Source organism: Cervus elaphus, chromosome 7, assembly GCF_910594005.1.
Source record: "Cervus elaphus chromosome 7, mCerEla1.1, whole genome shotgun sequence".
In the NCBI taxonomy this organism is placed as follows: Eukaryota; Metazoa; Chordata; class Mammalia; order Artiodactyla; family Cervidae; genus Cervus; species Cervus elaphus.
The window spans coordinates 7,705,733-7,722,230 of NC_057821.1; the positions used below are offsets into that span (position 1 = coordinate 7,705,733).

Sequence of the window (16,498 nt, forward strand, 5' to 3'; positions counted from 1 at the left end):
AGATGAATCTCATAAGGTTCTAGTATTTGAGGGAAGAACAAGAACCATAAAATTCTCTTGTATATGTTTCTATCAGCAAGATATGTAAACATAGTTATTTCCCATAAAATCCATACAGCGCTTTTCACTTACTTGAGAATTTTCTTTTTCAACATAAAAATACATAGAACAACTTTTTCAAAATAAGCTTTATTTAAGAGGTTGGTTTTTAAAAAGGAATTATGTTATAATCCTGCAAAACTCCAAGACAAGAAGTTATGAAGCAAATAATATCTTTGTTCATTAGAGAAAAGTTACCAAATAGGAAGTGAATAAATTCATTTAGCTGTGTTTGTTAAAAGAACTAGAGCCTGCAGAATTAGATATTGACAGAGGCATCTGAAAAATAATGCTTTGGCAATACTTGATACATTCATCACTCTAGAAAAAGCCCACTTTCTATTTAGCCATCAAGTCAAATTGTTCAACTGCAAAAGTTGTTTCCATTTGTTTAGCCAAAGGGCATTGGAAGGCATATGGACTCTTTCCATTAATGCTGGCACATCTGAGGCTCTTTTGTTCCATTCTGGTTTTCAAAAGTTACTTCCTTTCCTGTTTAGTAATGAAGGGTGAAAATCCACTTTCCCCTTGCTTCTGCTTCCCCTTAGCACCCCCACATAGTTATCTGTGCCCGTGGGAACTCAGAGCACCGCTGGCGGAAATTACAGAGCCTTTAACTCCATCTTCTTTTTCTTCTCCCCACCTCTATGGGAAAACAACACTTGTTTTTAAATGCTGCACTTACTTTCAGCTTTCCCTTCCTGCCTGAAGCTTAGAACAATTTAAAATCAGAACAACAGCATTTCTCCTAGTTTTAATTTCAAACAGCAGTGTTCGTAAAGGCAAGGACAATTACAATGTATTTCTTAAAGAGTGCCTCCTTCAGCCAAAGATGTATCAACATGTTAAAGATATGATCACAGAAACTCCAAATTACTAAGAAGAGATTCAAATCATCCATAGTTCACTAAGATCAAACCAAAATAAATTAGGTCTCTTAATTTTGAACATATGGCATAACTTCTTGCTTATCAACTGCAATTTTGAAGCATCCATATGCGTTTTAAAAGCAGACATGCTTAAAGCAACACATCTATTTCAGGTCCTGATTTGAACCAAAAAATTTAAAGTTGTGAAATATGAAAAAGGTAGCATATGCTTAGCTATCTCAAATTCTCTATTTTAAAAAGAAGTTTTTAAAGGACTAAAACAGAATTTTGAAGATAGAATTTGTATTATTTAGTGCTGAAAGTTTATAGTTAGCTGAAAGCAAGTTTCACAGGGCAGATAACATAGATAAGTGAAAGTGTTGGTTGCTTAGTCGTGTCCAACTCTTCCTGACTCCATGGAGTGTATCCCACCAGGCTCCTGTGTCCAGGGAATTCTCCAGGCAAGAATACTGGAGTGGGTTTTCATGCCCTTCTTCAGGAGATCTTCCCAATCCAGGGATTGAAACTGGGTCTCTCACATTGCAGCCAAATTTCCTAGTGGGAAGCCCTGGAGAAGGAAATGGCTTCCCTGGAGAGGAAACTCCAGTATTCTTTTTTTATTTTTTATTTTAAATTTATTTATTTTATAATTGAAGGACAATTGCTTTACAGAATTGTGTTGGTTTCTGCCAAACATCAACATGAATCCACTCCAGTATTCTTGCCTGGAGAATTCCATGGACAGAGACGTGGTGGGCTACATACACCCCATGGGGTCACAAAGAGTCAGACATGACTGAGCGATTTTCACTTCCCTTCACTTCTTTACTGCCTGAGCCACCAGCGAAGCCCCTTTAACATAAATAAACATGAAGATATTTGATAGAGACATGCTCATGGGAAAAGAAAGAGGAAGTACTTTATAATCAATCACAGTGGGCATCAGAGAATGAAAATGCTGAGTTTTATGCTTTTCTATACATACAGTTCGGTTCTCATCCCCTATCCTGACCTGGAGGTTTTTGGGGGAAAGGCACAATTTAAGGTGAAGAAGTTAGAAAGTAACAAAGAAAAGAGGCTTCTCTGATTTCTCTTCATGGTGGGAAGAAACAAGAGAATGTATTTGGTGACACTTTAGTAGGAAGTCAACTCCATTCTTTCAAAATTATAGTACTTCTAGAAGAAAGAGTAACAACAGTAAACATTTAGAAAAGTGTATTCCCTTTAAAGTGTCCAGAGTCCTTTCACAGTGACTGGGGGGACTTTCCTGGAAGTCCAGTGGTTAAGAATCTGGGATTCTACAGCAGAGGGCATAGGTTCAATCCCTAGTGGGGGAACTAGGATCCCACATGCTGCATGGACAGGCCAAACACACTTTTTAAAAAGTCATAAATGAGCATGAGTATGTGTACCATTAGAAATGAGATTAGTAGTCCCAGTTTTCAAGGACAAAATTGAAGTTCAGAAAGTTGACTGATCTTCCCAAGATCACACCAAGCCCATGTTCCTTCCATTGCCCTCTATCATGTTTCTCTCCTTTGTAGGAAGCAGGAAAGTTACTGCTGGAGCAGTGAAAGTCGATCCATCGTGTCCAACTCTTTGCGACCCCATGTACAGTCCATGGAACTCTCCAGGCCAGAATACTGGAGTGGGTAGCCTTTCCCTTCTCCAGGGGATTTTTCCCAACCCAGGGATGAAACCCAGGTCTCCCATATTGCAGGCGGATTCTTTACCAGCTGAGCCACAAGGGAAGCCCAGGAGTCTCCAGTAGCCAACCAGCCCTCCAGCCACGGTAGGGTCCCTTAATGGATAAGGAAACACCAGGCCACAGAGTACGCAGCCTGAGTGTGAAATCAACAGTCAGAGGGAGAAAGTGCAGAGGGCTGCAGAGAAGGTTAAGAGTAGCAGGAAGGAGACAAGAGATTAAGGTTCAGATATTTACAAACCACTAGAATCTAAGCACAAAGGGGTCAGAGATATTATCTGCCCTGCTTCCTGAGAAGTCATCCAGATTTTTCACAGAGCCTGGCACAAACATAAATGGCTGGAGGCTAAGAGAAAACAGAAGGGAAGTGAGTGTGGAGAGAAGCTGCAACACCATCCATCAGGAAATCGTGGCAAGAACCACATGCTGGCGATTACTGTCCACTCCTTTCTGCTCTGTAGTTCTGTGCTCCATGGTCTTTCCACCAACCTGGGCAGCTAGGGCTTAATGCCATCCTCATATCTAAGGGTAGGATTTGGATGGTAACAGTTACAACTGAATTTCAAAGAGAAATTCAGTACATTTCACATATAAGAACCATTAGAGGTAGCCTTCATATTGTATGTTAACAAAGTGTTATAATTTTAAAGAAAAATGATCTTGCAATTTTTAATATCCTGAGGTTTTGTTCCTTTGAATCTATTATTGTTTTACTGAGAACTTTAAGTGAAAACATTGAGGTTCAGGAACAAAATTGTGTTTCCTGTACAGAGCTGTGTCACCTAGTCGAGCATCACCTTTCAGAGAGATTTAGAAAAGCAAAAATCATCCCCCAAGTTCATTGCAAGGATTATCCCAGAGTCTTTTGTGGTTATGAAACAAAGGAATTAAAGTATGGTATCTTCTATACTTAAAGAATGCAGAAATGAGAAATTCAGATATGGCAAAGACTTACAAAAACATCTTCACTTTCATTATAGAAACATTGTTGCTTAAATTTTAGTCTGCCTACTTGGCCTTCCTATTCAGGATGTTTGCAAAGGAAGCAGCTGTCAAGTTTACAAATGGAAAAAAGTAATTTAAGTAGCAAATACCAGGACCCTGATATAGGCTGTTATATGTTTGTGTTTTTTATAGGAACACATGCATATATAAATATATGTATACACACAGTGTGCATGTGTGCTAAATCACTAAAGTCATGTCTGACCCTGTGTGACCTTATGGACTTCAGCCCGCCAGGCTCCTCTGTCCATGGGATTCTCCAGGCAAGAATACTGGAGTGGGTTGCTGTGCCCACCTCTGTATACATATATATTTAAATTTAATTTTGAAAATATAGCATTTCTCCCACAGGGATTTTAGATTAAGGAAAAGCAAAACAAAATTATAGTTATTCAAAGTGAAATAATGACTCTGAATCATATTGATGGTTTCTTAATACTCCACAAATAGGAAGTAAATAGGATTTTTTTAAGGAAAAATCAAAATAAAAGTTTACCTACCCCAAATTGCTCAATCAAAAAGAAAAAAAAAAATCAAAGCAAGCTCTCTGGAGATGGGTATTATTTGTCATGATTTTGATCTAGATAGTAAATTAAAAGATTTTTCCATCTGTCTAGAGTTATGGCCTGATTACTACTTGATCTTTTCTTTCCCCTGGTTTTTGGATCATCTAAGGATATGAAACCTCAGAAGCATCACAATAATATTTAAAGGCATGAAAACAAAATTTCAGAGTAAGGAGGTACCTTCAAAAGTACTTCATACAACACCCTCATTTGCAGATGTATAATTAAATACAAGAGCAGGAATGACTTAGTCTAACTTAGTCTGATGTTAATGTTTTAATAGTTACCATCAGACTGCCTGACTTTTTAAAATTTCTCTTTTAGTTAATTGTCCTGACATCTAACAATTGGGGAAATATAAGAAAGAGAGAGAAATGTTTAGGAAAGTAGGAAAGCTATAATCTTGCTAACAAGGCCAGAGCCAATGCAAATGCATGTCCCTGTCAAACAGGGCTATCATTATGAGTAGATACTCCATGGAATGTGGAAAATTTCATAAATGGAGGCTTGTTCACCACCTGTGTGTCAATCAAATAGGAATAATTTCTTGGTTCAAACACAAAAAAAAGGCACCTAACCAATGTTGGTTGAACAGAAAGGTCCCTGGCATGGGCAGCATTGAGGATCATTAATCATAAAATTCTTGGAACTGGAAGGGAGACAAGAGATGGGCTAGCCTAGGGCCTCTCAACTCTTGTACTAGTGACATTTGGAGCAGAAGAAGTCTTTGCCGTGGGGGACCGTCCTGGACACTGCCGTCATGTTTAGCAGCTTCCCTGGCCTCTAGCCAGCGCATGCCAGTAGCACCCCAAGCCCCAGGCAAGATAATCATGGCTGGGGCAATTCACACCAGATGAGGACCACTGCCCAGTCCAGTCCCCTCTCCTCACCAGTTAGGTTCAGAGTTCACAAATGCACCGGGTAGAGCTGGCTAACCACACAATCACAACTAGAACACGCACTTAACAGAGCTCTTTCCACAAAACCAAGCTGCCCTAGCTCCCCTTTGGTTCAGTTATACAACAGAATGAATAAAGGCATCAGATCTTGCCTGAATGTGGTTTCTGAAATGAGAGGTGAAACTAGTCCAACCTAAAAATACACTGCAAAGGGTCCCCCTGGTAGCTCAGCTGGTAAAGAATCCACCTGCAATGCAGGAGACCCTGGTTCAATTCCTGGGCCAAGAAGATCCCCTGGAGAAGGGATAGGCTACCCACTCCAGTATTCTTGGACTTTCCTGGTGGCTCAGATGGTAAAGAATCCGCCCGCAATGCAGGAGACCTGGGTTTGATCCCTGGGTTGGGAAGATCCCCTGGAGGAGGGCATGGCAATCCACTCCACCATCCTTGCCTGGAGAACCCTCAAGGACAGAGGAGCCTGGTGAGCTGCAGTCCATGGGGTCACACAGAGTCAGACACGACTGGGTGACTAAGTACACACACACAAGGATACACTGCAAACAGCCAGTCCGTCTACGAAATGCAATTCATGAGGGTCTAAGGCTTCCCAAAATCCATTAAGCCACAGATTGAGAAAAACAACTCTATTTTTCTGAGCTTACCCAATGGGATAAATATCACATATACTTGCTGTGATTTGAGCAGGTAAAATATGCTAAGCCTCTCTGCTCTACTAGACAATGATAACTGACAATTCAGTTCTTGGTAAGCAGTTTCTTACCAAATGCATTTTCTGTTTTCAGAAATATTAAAGATATAAAGGTTCATAAAGCAAATTGGAATTTGGAAGGCTGGGCTACAGTAGATTAAATTTCACTTAGGATGTCTAGATTTGGAGATTAGAACATTATTTTGAAACACTCTAAAAACCTACTAGCTCTTCCATCTCAAAGGAATCACCAATCCTGAATTTACAAATTTATTGCAGATAGCTCTTTTCACATAGCCTTTGAGATAAAGAAAAATACACTTTAATCCTGTTTTCTGTTTTTCCATATATTTATTTTAAATCACTCGCTTCACTAACCTGATCTCAGTTTTCACAGGTTGGACTGCTGAAGCTGTCTTTGGTTTCTTTAATGGGATTTTTAAAAGTTTATTTACCAGTCTGAGCTCTCTCCTTCCTTCTGTCCTATGCACTCTCTTGGCTGTTCTTCTTATTTGGATTTATCATTTTCTCCGCCAATATGACAAGCTTAAAGTTATTGTATCTTAGGTCACAGTGAGGAAGAGAAGGTTCCTAATTCTCTTCATGAGTCAGCTTCAAACTTCCATATCTTCCTATGACCTTCACATTTGTCATCATACAAAGTCTGTCTAATCTCACCCTCACTTACACACACTCCCATGTATAAAATAGACAGCTAGTGGAGACCTGCCGTACAGGAGGCCCTCTGTGCCCTGTGATGACCGAGGGCTGGGGATGAGGCGAGGGTTGGTATGGAGGAGGTCCAAGAGGGAGGGGATGGATGTATACGAACAGCCGATTCACTTTCTTGTACTCCAGAAACCAACACAACATTGTAAAGGTACTATACCCTCAATTTAAAACATGTATTGTAGGGAAATCCCTAAAAAGTAAAATATCTAACAATCTCTCCAATGGTTAGAGATTATAACATTTATTCTAAACACACTGATCTTAGCGTTTATAGTCAAAGAATATATCCAGTTTTTACTATGTCCTCCTCAAGATGTATTCTACTTGGATTCCATTTCTCATGGGTTGAGGAAACATTCAATTAAAAAAGCAGAAAGAAAGAAAACCATAAGCCCCTCATCCCAGGTTGCATTTCCTGTGTACATTTACTTTTAGTAACTAGTCCCCAAATCATCTTAACAAAGTTGTGGGATTGAATCTGTTTGGGTGGAAATGGAGGAGATCATTGCAGACAGTGTCCTGGAATATTAGACAAAACCATGCCAAAGGCATGTGGTTATTGCCATAGAGTTCTATTCACAGGCTGATGCTGATTCAAAGTTCAAGATGGGTTGAGAAACAGAATCCTCTGAAGTAAAACATAAGAATGCATATTTTTTTCACAAATATAATGAACTTTCTAATTTTTGAGTAATACTTATTTTGCCTATTACTTAAAATTATTTTACACAGCTACCTTCACTCTTTTGAAATTCTGTTGAATGATACTTTTCAGGTGAACCCAATAGAGAATTTTAAATTCTATATTTTAACAAAACCTTATTTTAAGTACTGTTTGTCATGCCTTTCCCTGGCTTTTCTCAAACAAATATAAAGAAAAAGGCTTACTTTAAAGCCAGAATATTCAAAGAAACTTAAAATATTTTTAAATTTATTTTTAATTGGAGGATAATAGCTTTACAATTGATTTCTGTCCTATATCAGCATGAACTAGTCATAGGAATACACATGGCCCCTCCCTCTCAACCTCCCTCCCACTTTCCATCCCATCCCACCGCTCTAGGTTGTCACAGAGCACCAGGTTTGGTGCTGCTCCCTGGGTCATTCAGCAAATTCCCACTGGCGATCTGCTTTACACGGGATAATGTATATGTTTCAGTGCTACTCCGTCAGTCCATCCCACCCTCAGCGTCCCCCACTGTGCCAAGTTCTGCTCTCCAAGTCTGCGTCTCCATCACTGTCCTGCGAGCAGTTTCATCAGAACCATTTTTCTAGATTCCATATATATGATTATTATATGATATTTGTTTTTTCTTTCTGACTTAGTTCACTCTGTATAATAGGTTCTAGGTTCATTTGTCTCATGGGAGCTGATTCAAATTGCATTCCTTTTCCTGGCTGAGTAATATTCCACTGTATATATGCACCACAACCTCTGTATCCATTCATCAGCTGATGGACATCTAGGCTGCTTCCATGTCCTAATTATTGTAAATAGTGCTACAAGGGACACTGGGAACACGTGTCTTTTTCACACTGTTCACATGTTCTTTGTTGTTTTCAATTATGGTTTCCTCAGGGTCTATGACCTAACAATAGTGGGATTGTTAGGTCATAAGGTAGTTTTTTTTATTCCTAGTTTTTTTGAGGAATCTCTATTGCTGTTCTCTGGGGCTTCCCAAGTGGCACTAGTGGTAAAGGACCCTCCTGCCAATGCAGGAGATGTAAGATATGCAGGTTCAATCCCTGGTTGGGAAGATCCCCTGGAGGAGGGCATGGCAACCCACTGCAGGATTCTTACCTGGAGAATCCCATGGACAGAGGAGCCTGGCAGGCTACAGTCGATAGGGTCATAAAGAGTCAGACACAGCTGAGGCAACAACACACACACGCACACATACTGTTCAGTACAGTGTCTGTATCAACCTGCATTCCCACCAACAGTGCACTGCGGCAAGAGGACTCCATTTCCTCCACACACTCGCCAGCATTTATTGCTTGTAGGTTTTTTGATGATGGCCTTTCTGACCAGTGTAACATGATACTCGCTGTATTTTGAATTGCATTTCTCTAATGAGTGAGGGGCTTCCCAGGTGGTGCTAGTGGTAAAGAACCCACCTGTCAATGCAGGAAACCTAAGAGATCTGGGTTTGATCCCTGGGTTGGGAAGATCCCCTGGAGAAGGGCATGGCAACCCACTCCAGTGTTCTTGCCTGGAGAAACCCATGGACAGAGGAGCCTGGCGGGCTACAGTCCATGGGGTCGCAAAGAGTCAGACATGACTGAAGCAAGTTGAGCACCATTTCATGTGTTTATTAGCCATCTATATTTCTTCTTTGGAGACATGTCTATTTAGGTCTTTAATTTTAAATTTTTTTAAAAGAAACTTAGCCTTCCAATTAGAATTGATAAAAATTTAGATTTAATGAATACAGCTTTTTATGCTATAGACCTCAATCCTATCAGATGTAGATAAGATGAAACTAAAGGTTAAACTCAACCACAACAAATAACAGAAAAAGAGGAATACAATTTACATGAGAGGCTCTAAATATGGTCATGGTCATCTCTCACAAATAAACACATCTGAGGAGTTAACAAAACAGGACATATTTACTTAAAGTTTTCAGATCGTCACTGTTTCCCAGTAGACTGGGGTACAGTCAGATGCTACGTATTCACTATTTGTAAACTACTAATGCTTCAAAGCTTCACTAATTTTTAGAATTCAGTTGCTTAACTCATTATTAGAAGTATTCTGTCTATTATGATAGAATTGACAAATAGGTCTTCTTTATGTGTTTGTTTTACAGCAAGTAAAAATCTAAGATTCCTAATCCTACAGAAAGCAACAGAAAGGGACAGAAGTCTCCCTTAGCCAGGCAGATCCTGCAGCCCTTAGCTTCTGTCTTCCTTGATACATACACAAGGTCAAGAGAAAGCTTAAAGCAATGATAATAATAACAATAATAAATAAAAGGGAGAGGTAAAAGCCTAAGTTTGAAGAGGGGCATCCTAACTGATCATATCCTGGGGGGAAAAGTGTGTATTGTCTCCCTAGGACAATTTTTTACTATTAAAAAGTTCTATTGTGTTGATGATAAATTATCTATTACATATAGTACATAACCTGTATATGATAAATTGTCTATTATCTATTACATATAGAGGAGGAAAGAAGGAAGACATGCAGGAAGAAAGGAAGGGAGGAGGGAGGAAAAAATTAGATGAGAAAAGCTCACAAGGATTTCATTACATGAATAAATAGAAACAACCCGGTAAAACTTGGAGACACCAAACCTCTAGTCTTCATTCTTCAAAAACAAACGTAACCCTATAAGGAATGTAAGCTCTGTCCCCTCAAAACCATTCACCAAATCACTTAATCATTTCTAGATCTGAAAAGGTTAAACATTTTAATCTGAAAAATATTTCCTAATAAAATATTAACAAGATAAAAGATAACTTTATGATAAAAGAGAGTGAGCCACTTTGATTGAGAAAAGTTGAAAAAGGTAGCAATTTGTGGCAAAAACAGAAGTCATTCAGAAAAAAAGGCAGTATTATCTAGTTCACCTTTTGACACGGTGAGTGTCTGCTCAGTAACTATAAAACGTGGGTGACATGAAGAAGTGCAGGGGACGATCACAGTAAAAATATAATTTGACGAATAATTAGATAGAAATCTGAAAGTCATCCACATAATCATCAAAGTTGAATGTTAGACAGATAGTTTGGTAAGGCAGTCAGATGGCTAAAAAACTCAGAAGTAAAGAAAATAATGTAAATGCTACAACAAAGAAAATTCCCTAAATTATCCTTTTACATTCTCTATGGTACAAAGGAAATTTATTAAATGATCATTTTCACACAAAAACATGCAATTTTCCTATTGAAGCAAATTAGAAGGAAAATAAAATTTAAGAGGTATACATGCTAGAAAGCATTCTTTTTCATTTAAGAGAAAAGAAAAACATTTGCAGGAAAATCAGATTAAACTACAATATCACCCTCCACCCCCTGCCTTTCAATTCCGTCCTAAATATTTTTCCTATATTCTATGGCTTCAAGAAAGAAATGATATATCTAACAGTATGGGTTGAATTACTAATGTATAAAGAATGAGAGGAAAATGTTTTATCCATGTCATATAACTGAGGTTAGCAATTGCTTTTTCTACTAAGTTGAGACTCCAATGCAGAATTCACTTTGTCTAATTAAATACGTTAAATGACCAGAAACAAATCAACATATTTGAAAACTCACACAGATAAACAAAAAAACATTCCCTCTCTTTAGTATATTTATTTTCATCAGCGAATTGATTTTCTAAACCTTTATGTCTTCTGGATGTCCATTTGTCCAACCAATTCTGTTAATAATTTTCCAACCCAACCTTTAGTTATTAACAAAACCATGCTTCAAAGTACATCATCATAGTTTTATATCCATATGTGGAGTGTTGAGGATATTCTGTAAGAACTCAAAAGGACCACAAATTGATATAATAATGGATTGAAAGGTAATTTCAGAGAAGCATAAGCTTCATTCTGAAGTGTCTTTGTTTAAAAATCCATCTAATATAGAATGGTAGTTCCTGGCCTATGCCATTTTGATGCAAAAGTTGTTGATTAATAAGTCTCAATGACTCAACTATGCATTTGGTTTCAAACTTTGCTTTTAGTACTCAGAGGGTATCTCCAGGCAAATTTTCAGTTCATTATCCGTTCAAAAGACTGCCCTATTGTACCCTCTGAAGCCACAGTAAATACATTTCCATCTGGTCTCATCATCTTTGGTGTCTGACATTTTGTAACAGAGAGTTTTGAAATCATATTTTATGGCACTGAAGCTGCTAGGGGAAATTTATTGACTTAACAATCCCATTCAACATTTCCTGTCATGTGGAACTGTCCCTAGGACAAGGCAGATTAGTGAATGTGAGCTGCTTCAATTTGGCTCAACTGTCAGGCTAAAGTATTTTCCATTACATGGATGGTTGAGATCAACTGAGTTTGGAATCATTCAATTTATTCTGTGGCAGCAGTGAAGGAGAACATAATAGCGACCAGAACTGAATACACTTGAGTACACTCCCTCCTGTTAAGTTCTGATGACGTAGCCACACTGAATCATAAATTGTTACTACTCAATTTATTGTTTAAGGAACTCTCAGCATCTACATTTGTGAGCTGTCTTTTGTATCTGCCTCCATTGTAGATTCTGGCCACAATGAGATAGTGGTTACAGCTCCATGTAGAGGCCAATTGATAGCATAAGCAGTTTCCTGGTTTCCAATTATATGCAATTTTTCCTCTCCTGTAAAGTCAATGAATAAAACCAGGGAAAGTATGGAATTGACTTTTAAGTACTCTGTTAGACTTCTTTGAATTTTGACAGTCCACTGATACAGAAGTTAGGATACACACAAGAATAAATTGATTGAAAGAAAATATAAATAAGTCTATATCTGTGGCACCAAAATACTTAACAAAGAACTAAAATTGTGCACTAATTATCTGAAAATACAAAGGTTTATGGTGTGTATAAATAGAGCTTTAAACTTGCTATATAGTCAGGAAAAGCTGTGAAAAGAATTGGCAACTTCTTTTAATGAAAATAATTTCCTACACCTGAAAATGGAATTTATCATTCCAGAGGACACTAAATTGTGATACTGTATAGGAAGATTAAACTTGACATTCTACAAAGAATCTTGTTCAAGGTAAAATGCATAAATTTGAAATTATACTATTTATACTATTAAAAAAGAATATAATTTTTACTTTACAACATTAGATTATATTTAAAGAATATATTGCATGGATAATATGTGAAATTTATTTTGTGCCAGCATTTTATCATATAACAATGGATAACTTTTATAAATTTTTATAATAATCCCTTATTGTCTACAATGTCACATTAAGCCTCTAAATGATTAGTATCATTAGATATTTAATGAATGCTTTTACTGATGATGGAAATATGCTTTCCTAACAGGAATTTCCATTTCTTTTATGTGCAAATTTAGTGAACACAACCTTATACATCAATAGGATTTTTCTAAATTTAGGGCTTTTTTTTTTCTGTAAAATGGAAAAAATTGCCTCTAATTATCATTTTCAATGATATTAGTGCCTTCTAAAAATGTTTAACTTACTGAAATCTTATCAGTCTTCACAAAGTATATACAAATAAGCAGAAAATATTATCATCTCCATTTTATAAATAAAAATTATAGCTAAGCATGATAAAGTATTTATAATGAACTTTTTCAATACTTTGAGCCTGCTCACATTCTTAGATTTTAAGTAACCCAGATTTTAAAATTTGAAGGGTCCTTAAAAACTACATCAGAATGCCTCATTGTATGCATTAAACACTGGAACGGGGCCAGATGAAATACCTTGCTCAGTGTCACAGAGTAAGACAAGATATTTCTGATGTTTCTCAAATATGAACAGGATTTCTGTTTCCAAGAATTGGTTAGTTATCATTTTCAACTAACGTTTAAAGAGTACAGCATTTTATGTTCCTTTGTAAGTCTATTCTATTATAGATTACCAAATGTGGTGGTGATCTTGTGTTTCCCAGTTATATCCACAGAGGTTTCTGGATTGTTTGCATTGCTTAAGCATGTAATAAAGTTTGAGATATAAAATATATAACCTATGCCTAGTTGTTGCATTGGAAGAAGACAAATAAAGATGCAAGGTTTCTCTTTGAGATAGTTTATGAAATTTTATACTGCCTAAATGTGTATCTTCATATATTCCCCCAATATCTTATAAAGCATCATCAACAACCTTCCATTGTACATTCTCCAACAATAGAATATATAAGGGGAATTTACCTTTTTAATACATAGACAAACAAACAAAAAAATACCTTAAAATAACTTAACCTCCTATTCCCTACCTAGTACCACTCAATCTAAGGGATCATGCCATCTCTACTAAGTTAATAGGAATCCAAACAATAGATCTTTTGTCAAATGTACTAATATACCAAACCTAAAAAATTATGTCACTTCAAAAGGAAGTGGTATTTTAGTAACAAGAATGCAACATCTATATAACATGAAGGCTCTGTGATGTCTTCATAGAAAGTAATGTCTTAATCCCCAAAATAATACCAGCATTATGTAGAAAAATTTTAGACAAAAGCCTTTAAATGCTTCCAAATATCATCCTGGAAATACTTAAGAATTTTTACTATGCAGAAAATGGAGCTTTTTTTAAATTACTAAGGTTATTCCAATCACATTTTCTTGCACATGCTCTATTCATTAGGGCATCTCTGTGTTTTGTACAGTTACTTATCCAAATATCAGAGTTTTCCATGTGTACACTCACCTGCTCAGAAAAGAAGTCACTGTTATCCTCCAGGTATTTACTGAAAGGGTTGGGTTCATAGACTTCCTCCTCTTTTTTCAGTAATATTTTGGATTTTACCGGTACGGGGCGAATTACTCCAGGCTTTGTCTTCATGAATGTCAATTATTTTTTAGAAATAAAGAAAAGAATACTATTAAAATGAATGCCTCAGTGTATTAATTCATTCAAACGTTCTCACAGTAATTTATTATTTTGTAATTGTAAATGATTTTATAAATACATAAATAGCAAGAAATCAAAAGATTTTAACTAAAGTAGCTTTAGTTTTAAGTGACCTGTTATACAGTAATCAATTAAAAAAGATCTACTATATGATGTTCAAAACGCCAAAACATCTTCATCTGTCTAGTCAAATATCTTTACCAGCACTTTCAGCCAATAAATACTTCATTTGATAAATATTTAGTGACGGCATCCTCAGTGCCAGCCAGCATACTCATTTGGGGCATGACAGGAGAGATGAATTTGGTACAATTGACCAAGCTCATAACAACTTTCTTCCTCTGGGAACTGCCCCCGCCCCCGGTGCCCTAAAATCACAGAATTCATGTTCAGACTCCCTATAATGAAACCAGCAGTGGCGTTCTGGCCCAAGAGGGTAGGGGCTGGGTAGCAAACAGATGTTTTCTCCCAAGAATATGGAGCAGGGCTTTAATCTGCTCTGTAGTCATGCTAGGAGATTGAAATGACACTATGTAAATTTGGGAGCTTTGGGAACGCCTTACTCTGCCATAAAAGCAGATCTGATGAGATCAAGAAAAATACAGCAAAGTATAAGGAGAGGCAGCCGGTAGAGGAGACACACTTGAGGGCTTTCCAGAATTGAATTCCAAAACATTCCTGGAATCAAGAAGGATTTCCGGTCTGAGACTCCCTGAGACTTTCCTTTTCTTTAATACAAAATTCCCTTTTTAAACTCAGGCTGACTTCTATAACTTGCAATCAAAAGAGTCTGAGTGAATAGGCCAGTCGTTCAAAATTCATGAATTTGTACCCAACGTCAGTTCGACAAGAGAGGGAAAGGGAGAAATCTAGTTTGGGGCAATTTCAAAATGATGTTTCACAAACACAAAAGTCTTGTTCCACTGTAAAATGTCACAAAATGATGGATAAGTTTACAGAAACATCCCAAACAAGAATTCAGTAAAAAGTTGTGACATTTTTTTCTGTGTGAGCACTTCGCTGTAATCATTCTTATCAGGTCCATTTCTTCTCAGAAAATAGAAAATTAGCTCCCCTCAGTCCATGCTGATGCTCACTAGCTAAGCCTTAAGGAAGAATCTCTATCTCGCTGCCGTATAAGCCATTGGTTATGTTTTGAGGCTTGAATAAGTACCACTCTGCGACAATTATTTTCAGTTCATATTTTCCCAGCTGACTTTATTTCTATGCCAACTGGGGAAATAAAGATAGAGGAAAGTCTCCATCTTCCACAGGCTGGGCTAGGAAAAATAACTCCCATTTAAGAAACTGATTTCTTTCCAGAGGGGAAAAGTAAGCAAGTATTAGGTTGGTGCAAAAGTAACTGCGATTTTGCATTATTGAACTTTGCTGTTTGATATGGGAATGCATTCTCAAATAAATGTGGTTATTTTACACATCACTTTAATGTGCATTTCTTGCTTTATGTTTTTTGCTGATGACTTACTACTTGATGTGTATTTTATATTCATTTTAGACTAGGGAAATTATTTTAGACCAAAAGCAAATTTGAGCAATTTTATTACTCAAGTTCAAGATGGGTTGTAAAGCTGCGGAGACAACGCACAGCGTCAACAATACATTTTGCCCAGGAACTGCTAACAAACATACAGTGCAGTGGTGGCTCAAGAATTTTTGCAAAGGAGATGAGAGCCTTGAAGATTAGGAGTGCGGTGGCCGGCCATCGGAAGTTGACAGAGACTAACTCAGAGCCGTCATTGAAGCTGATCGTCTTACAACTACATGAGAAGCTGCTGAAGAACTCAGTGTTGAATGGTCATTTGGCATGTGAAGCAAATTAGAAAGGTGTAAAGGCGTGATAAGTGGGTGCCTCGTGAGCTGACTGCAAATCAAAAAGATCATCATCATTAAGTGTTATCTTCTCTTATTCTATGCATCAATAACGAACCATTTCTCGATCAGATTGTGATGTGTGACAAAAAGTAGATTTTATACAACAACCCACAATGACCAGCTCAGTAGCTGGACTGAGAAAAAGCTCCAAAACACTTCCCAGAGCCAAACTTGCACCAATAAAAGGTAACAGTCACTGGTGATCCACCACAGCCTTCGGCATCCCAGCAAAACCATTGCATCTGAGAAGTATGCTCAGTAAATTGATGAGATGCACTGAAAACTGCAGTGCCTGCAGCCAGCATCGGTCAACAGAAGGGGCCCAGTTTTTCTCCATGACAATAACCAACCACATATCACACAACCAGCGCTCCAAAAGTTGAACAAATCTGGCAACGCTATAGTCACCTGACCGCTTGCCAAGTGACTACCACTTCTCCAAGCATCTCAACAACTTTT

General features: G+C 37.5%; 1 protein-coding gene across 15 annotated transcripts in view; it reads right to left on the reverse strand.

Moving 5' to 3' along the window:
* The window catches only part of LOC122696903 (muscular LMNA interacting protein), a 286,820-nt gene that overhangs the window by 46,111 nt on the left and 224,211 nt on the right, over positions 1 to 16,498 (reverse strand). For all 15 annotated transcript variants that reach the window (XM_043907075.1, XM_043907063.1, XM_043907077.1 and 12 more), the window contains one exon: positions 13,943 to 14,071. In XM_043907075.1, coding sequence (XP_043763010.1) covers positions 13,943 to 14,071 — 129 coding nt within the window. The remainder of the gene's footprint in view (positions 1 to 13,942; positions 14,072 to 16,498) is intronic.